The following is a 6,899-nucleotide window of genomic DNA, read 5'->3' as shown; positions in this document are numbered from 1 at the left end:
AGCTGAGGCGTCCTGGGATTACGGCTACTGTGCAGAGCCCGGGTCCACTGCCTCACCCAGGGCCCCATGTCCCTGCCCGAGCCCCTCAGCTGCACTCATCCAGACGTGTATCTCCCGCCCATCACCTGCTGGTGCAGGGAGAGAGAGAGATAGCAGTAACAGGTGGAAAAGAATGGAAGGGAGATAAGCTCATTAAAGAGTCTCCAAAAGAAAAATAATCAACTCACACTAGAAGATATCCAGCAAGTGCAGCATTTTGGCTTTTCCAAGAGCATTTTTCTCCTGAGCAGATGTGAGGTGCTCAGAATCGAACCAGTGGAGTTAGAGTCGAGACTGTGGCCGCAGTTTCGCAATCTGTCCTGCGGCGTGTGTTCTGAAATTCCTCCTGCCGCCTTACTCCTCCCACCACCACCCCGACCCCGATCCCAAAACTAGGGGTACTTACACATCCCCAACGTTTCCTGGTATCATTCAGTTGATTGAAGGCTGGGACAAATATTATATTCATGGTTTGGAAACACTAGGATCCGCCTTTTGGCTGCTCTCAATTGTGTTGTTTATTCATTGATTGAATAATTAATGCGACTGGATATTTCACCACGGTCTTGACCTGCTCTCTGAACTTGGACTGTGTCACACCATAAATAAACGTGTTTGTGCAGCAACTTAAAACCTGAAGCATCCATCCGACTTGTTGAAAGATATACTGGGAATCATTGTAATAATTGTTATTTGTCCCTGCAATGTTATAATATAAGAATTCTATAACATTTACCAGCCACAGAAGTATGAAGCTGCCAGATATGGTGAAGAGTAAAATCACAGACTTCCTTCTGCTCTCCATTTCTGGGTCACTGTGATTCTCTCCTTTGTTCCGACCCCTCAGTTCCTTACGGACACGGCTGACCACTAAAATGTGTCTCACTGTCAGAGCATTGAGCAACAAAATTAAAGCAAATGGGAGCAATGGTGTTAAAACTACATCAAACCAATCAAATCCCGCCCATCCGGGCTCAGTAAAATAGCTTAGTTTTGTAGAACAGCCCCATGGCACATTGTCGATTATTTCTCTAGGTTCATATGCAAAATAGAAGGGAGCATTTCTTAAACAGAGCAGAATGCAGGCTGTTGCTAGAATCACAGCTGCAGTTTTCTTTGTGCAATATTTCGTTTTCAGCTTCTGGCAACAAATGGCCACAAATCGATCAAAGGAGAAAGTGACAGTGAACCACACAGAACAGTCTGTCGCTGCGCATATCAGGGCACCGATAAGACGACACACAGGGGTGATGTGCAGGAAAGATCCCAGGAAATAATAATAACCAATCCTGAATCGTATGACTTCAGTGAGAATGACCAACAGATCCGCCGTTGCCATGGCCACCAGATAGCGTGTGGTGCAGGTGGAGAGGCCACATTTTCCCCGGGACAGGATCACAATCGCCAGTAAATTAACTGTAAGACAGAAAAGGGAACAGAAGACTGGAAATTACTGACCAAACATTCTCCATGTCTGACCCAGGCAGTAAGGATAGGATTTGTACTAGAGAGGGTACAGAGGAGATTTACCAGGATGTTGACAGGATTGGAAAAAATGAAGCTATGAGGAAAGACTGGATAGACTGGGGTTGTTCTCCTTGGAACAGAGAAGGCTGAGGGGAGATCTGACTGAAATGTACAACATTTTGAGGGGACTGGATAGAGCGGAGGTGACGTGCCTATTTACCTTCGTGTGTGAGGAGGGGGCATAGATTTAAAGTGATTGGTAAAAAAGTTAAGGGGAGATGAGGAAAATCTATTTCACCCAGCGGGGTGGTAATGATCTGAAACACACTGACTGAAAGCGTAGTTGAGGCAGAAACCCTCAACACATTCAAAAGCAGTCTGGATATGCAACTGAGCCGCCCTAATCTGCAGGGCTACGGTCCAAATGCTGGAAGGTGGGATGAGAATGGGCGGATCGTTTTTCGACCCCTATAGACACGATGGCCCAAGTGCCCTCTTTCTGTGCGTTACACGTTCTATTATCCTATGATTTTAGCATCAAAGATAGGTGGATTGGGAGTGGGTTATATGTAATGGATTAAAAACCTCAACCTGGACCCCAACTCATCTCTCTTGAGCTCACTTCTGGGTTCAGCAGAATCTGGAAAGGGGACAAACAAGCGTTCCCAGTAGGCGGGTTGAAACTGAAATGTTTTTATGAGGCCGGATGCCTCTGATTTAATTCATTTTACACTTTTCACTGTTATAACACAAGTGACATATCATGAAAACTGTGACTGCAATCAGGACAGTTACCTGCTACTGGTATGAACTGCTCCCTCGGGATTGGACTCCTTCACACTGGCGTCCCAACTTCTGTAGGATCGGACTCATCACCCCTGAGATATGACTCCTATCCCTGGATTGGGCCTCCTTCCAGGCTCAGACCAGCTCTCCCCTGGCCAGACCACCCTCCGGGATTTGGAAGCCTTCGGAATTACGTTCCCACATCCTGTCTTGGATCAGACACTGCCCCTGACTTCTTCCACTAACCGGAATCGGAAAATGATGTCGGATACGGGACCCCTCCCCCGGCTTGGGGGTCTGACATCCAGCTCCCAAGCACTAGCTCACCCTCCTCCACTCCCAGTGACGCTGTTTCAGACATCCACCATTAGTCCGACCAACAATATAATGACTAATTGAAAAATGCAGCACTATTCCTTATTGATTTCAGGAGATCAAGGTTAGAGATCTCAGAGTAGGATGTGGAAATTGAATTAAAATCATAAGTGACCAGAAGCTCAGGTGTACGTAGATTTGTGTAGTTAGATTTTCGTTTGACTTGATTATTTATGTACTGCATTTAGTAGCACATGCTTTAGCATGGGCGAGGCAGTGGCGTGCTGGTACTGTCACTAAACTAGTTCTCTCGGGGACGTGAGTCCCAATCCCACTATGATACATAGTAAAATGTGAAATCACATAAAAACTAGTCTAATGGTGACCATTGCCGATTGTTGTAAAGACAACCATCTGGTTCACTGCTGTCTTTTACGGAAGGAAATCTGCTGTCCTTAACTGGTTTGGCCAATCTATAACTCCAGACTCTGTGGTTGACTCTTAATTGCTCTCTGAAATGGTCCATTATGTCAATCAGTTCAACAGCAATTAGGGATGGGCAATAAATGTTGGCATAGCCAGTGACGCACACATCCCAGAAACGGATAAAAAATCTTGATATTAACATTTGACAATTTTGCATTCTGTATTAATTGAATCACTGCTAAAGTAATGAATATTGAGCAAGTTATAATTAACGAAAACATAATTATTAGTAAGTACAGGTTTTCATTTAAATATAAATTTATTTTCATTTTAAATGTATAATTCAACATCAGCTAAATTTGCTCAAAAAATGATATCTTCTGGGATCACTGATGAAGCCCATGGGAAGGTATTGCATGGACATCGAGAGTTAGTCTTTACTGAATGGATAGCTTGTTTAAAATGAGATTAAGACTCGGTATGAAACTACTCCATTGTATTTGTTTTTATTTTTTGCCTGAGGAACGGAGCCCAATTGGCCGTAAGAGCAAAGCATGATTAAGAACTCATTAAATTCACTTAACAACAGCTAAAGCAAATGATTAAATTAACAACAGCCTGTCTCTGAGGTGGTGTGATGGCCATTGGGGGGTTGAAAGCAGCAATATTTAAAGTTTCAGTGCAAAGAAACATTGGATGACATCGGAGATAATGCAAAGTCCTCCACCTACCGGAAAGAGTGAGTATTGCATCACTCTGCGGCCAAGCTCAATCAGCAAGCATACCTGCTAGAGCTGTCAGGTCATATTCGCCAGCTAAATTATACTTTAATTGCGAAACATTATTTACTGTCAATGAGCTTTCTGGAATTATTAATCATGTATGTTTCTGCCTTCACTGATTTACTCTCATAGGATTGTATTAATTGCCTGTGCTAGACCTTCAATGGCGACCCAGATTGGATGAAACCAAACAGGACTACTTAATAAAAAGCGATCTTAGTGTGGGTTTTCAGGCGAACAATATCAGTAGGAGGTTTTGCAGGATCATTACAAAGTATGGTAACTGGTTGCATTAAAATTAGATCATTAGCCTCTCAGTTTAAGAAATACCTCATTCCGAGGCTCAAAACAAAGCATCCGTCAAAATGAACGTGCCATATTTGGGTACGTGATTGGTTTCATTCAAGAGCGAGTGAAGGTCAGGAAGATTTCGGACCTTCTGTCGTACGACATATATTTGTGTGCCTTGGAACACAACAAGGCCGTCAAGGATAGCGATCAAATAATCTAGGAGTGAGAACAGCTGGTAGAAAAAGAGGGGTAAAAAAAGGTTCAGGAGTTAGCAATTTTAAAAAATCAGGAAATATTAAACATTGTCTGTTGAAAGGATGTTTAAGAGGCTGACGTTAAGTATTTGGTTGTAGGCATGTCGATGGTTGTATTCAAAAAATTTTCGTTTAGATATGATAATGTTACTAGTTATTTGTGTTCTTGTCAATCCTGAAAACAAAAATATCAAAAAGGTTGGAAATACAGGCTTAAACTGATTTTTTTCACCCATTGAGGAAAAATTTCAAAAAGAGTTAAGCAAGCTGACGCATTTGAGAAAGCTTTGCTCCTCCCCTTGAAAACAAAAACAAGTCAAAGCTTTGTGTTGATTGCAAATCATGGGTTGGACACGATCGAGGGGCATATTAGCCACAGTGGAGGGGAATCCTCGGCTGAGCAATGCTGAGGCCATTTCAGAAGCAGTTGTGTGGAAGGTAGAAAGCAACATTGGGCCAGATGGAACGGTGATGAAGAAACTGGGAGAAAGGAACAGAGTCATTCCAGGAAGCATAGTGGGAGAATTTATAATCAAGGTAGCGAAGGAAGTTAGTGGGATTAAAGTAGCTATCAGAAAACAGCCAATCCGGTGAAATTGAAGTGAAGAAGTGCAAATGGACTTCTGCAGGCCACCTGCAAGCACAACAATTTAGGTAGGCACGCATATTATGGGGTAGTGGGGTTAGAATGAACCAGTCGTTGAGAATTCAGCGTCTGAAGAAGGAAGGAATATCTCTGATGGGAGGAGCTAAACGTTCAAATATGAGTGAATAAATTCAACAAATAAAGTTGAAAACATTTAAGCTAGAGAGGGAGAAGTTATTTGGTAAAGTCATCAAAGACAGGGTAAACTCGCTGGCTCAGATTAATTACGAGCATACGAACATAAAAATTAGGAGCAGAAGTAGGCCATTCTGCCCCTCGAGCCTGCTCCACCATTCAATAATACCATGGCTGATCTGTTTGTGTTTCGAATTCCACGCTCCCATCTACCCCGATAACTGTTGATTTCATTGCCAGAGAAGAATATATCTACCTCCTCCTTAAAAATATCCATGACCAGACCTCCACACCTTCTGAGGCAGAGAGTTCCAAAGTCGCACAACCCTCTGAGAGAAAGAAATTTCCTCATTTCTGTCCTAAAAGGGCGACCCCTAATGTAAAAACCGTGCCCCCTATACTGGACTCACCCACAGGGGAAACATCCTCTCCACATTCACATTGTCAAGACCGGTCAGGATCTTATAAATTTCAATCAAGTCTCCTCACTCATCTAAACTCCAGTAAAAGCAAGACCAGTCTGTCCAAGCTTTCCTCGTCAGACAACACGTATCAGTCTATAAACGTCCTCTGAACTGCCTCCAACGCATTTACATCCTTTCTTAAGTAAGGAGAATAAGATTGCACAGAGTATTTAAGATGTGGTCTCACCAATGCCCTGCATATCTGAAGCATAACATCCTTACTTTTATGTTCAATTCCTCTCGTAATAACGGTTAGCATTCATTAGCATTCTTTATTACCTGCTATACATGCATACTAACTTTTTGTTACTTCTGCACTAGAACACCTAAATCCCTCTGCACCTCGAAATTCTGCAGTCGTGCTTCGTTTAAGTATACCTTGTTTATTTATCATTATTATTCTTGCCAAAGTGAACAACTTCACATTTTCCCACATTATCCTCTATCTGCCAGATTTTTTCCCACACACTCAACCTATCTATATCAGTCTGCAAACTCCTTATGTCAACTTCACAACATACTTCCCTGCCATATACATTCTAAAAAAAAACTGTAGGGATGAAATAGCAGCGGCAAGATCACTTGCTCATTAATAATCTTCAGAATAGGCATTGGTTCCAGAAGACTGGCGGACGACTAATGTGAGTACTACATTTGAAACAAAAGATAGAACAAGTACATGACACATTAGATTAGTTAACATAACTGCAGTGGTTGGAACGACAATTGAATCCTTATTCAAACATGTAACAGATAAAAAAGCTAGAAAGATATAATATAATAAAGAGTAGTCACTATATAATATGAAAGGAAGGTCATAATTGACCAACCTTATTCAATTATTTGAATAATATGAGGAAGAGTAGGTGCAACTAATGCTGATGATGGCTCGTTCTTCGCAGACGAACATCAAGGGAAGATTTCACTCTAAGGTTGCTGGAATGCTCGCTGGTGGCAAAACCGCCCAATTCTAGATCTGTAGGCTCTTGAGCATTTTGGGCACAGGAATGCTTGACCTTGGGGAGCCCGTGCTGAAACAGCATCCTTCCGTTTTCAACGCTTCTCTCCCTCAGCTTCGCGCTTTAGGGACTCAAACATGCATGTAGTATTCCTGATTTTTGAGCGCCAATTGTTCTGGTCAGCAGCCTATGGCCCCCACTTCTGTTGTTCAATGTCAGTCAAGGGGAGTTGATTCTTTAGCCGGTCTTTGAACCGTTTTCATGCAACACACCAATTCTGCTTCCCGAGGCAAAGTTCTCCATACAGAAATGCATTTGGCATTCTGATGTCCTCC

The 6,899-nt window shown here is 42.5% G+C and overlaps 1 protein-coding gene across 1 annotated transcript; it reads right to left on the bottom strand.

Annotated features, from left to right (window-relative positions):
- Positions 1 to 544: 544 nt before the first annotated feature.
- LOC137381095 (probable G-protein coupled receptor 139) lies at positions 545 to 6,041 on the bottom strand. Its single transcript, XM_068053484.1, has 6 exons — positions 5,906 to 6,041; positions 4,441 to 4,535; positions 4,204 to 4,338; positions 3,819 to 3,858; positions 2,129 to 2,218; positions 545 to 1,455 (listed from the first exon to the last, which is right to left on the bottom strand). Exons 1-6 carry the CDS (start codon positions 6,039 to 6,041, stop codon positions 545 to 547), a joined length of 1,407 nt encoding a protein of 468 aa, XP_067909585.1.
- Positions 6,042 to 6,899: the final 858 nt, after the last annotated feature.

The sequence above is a fragment of the Heterodontus francisci genome, chromosome 21 (genome assembly GCF_036365525.1).
Source record: "Heterodontus francisci isolate sHetFra1 chromosome 21, sHetFra1.hap1, whole genome shotgun sequence".
Lineage (NCBI taxonomy): Eukaryota > Metazoa > Chordata > Chondrichthyes > Heterodontiformes > Heterodontidae > Heterodontus > Heterodontus francisci.
Note: the sequence above shows the minus strand (reverse complement) of the source record. Positions and strands in the feature narration are given on the sequence as shown.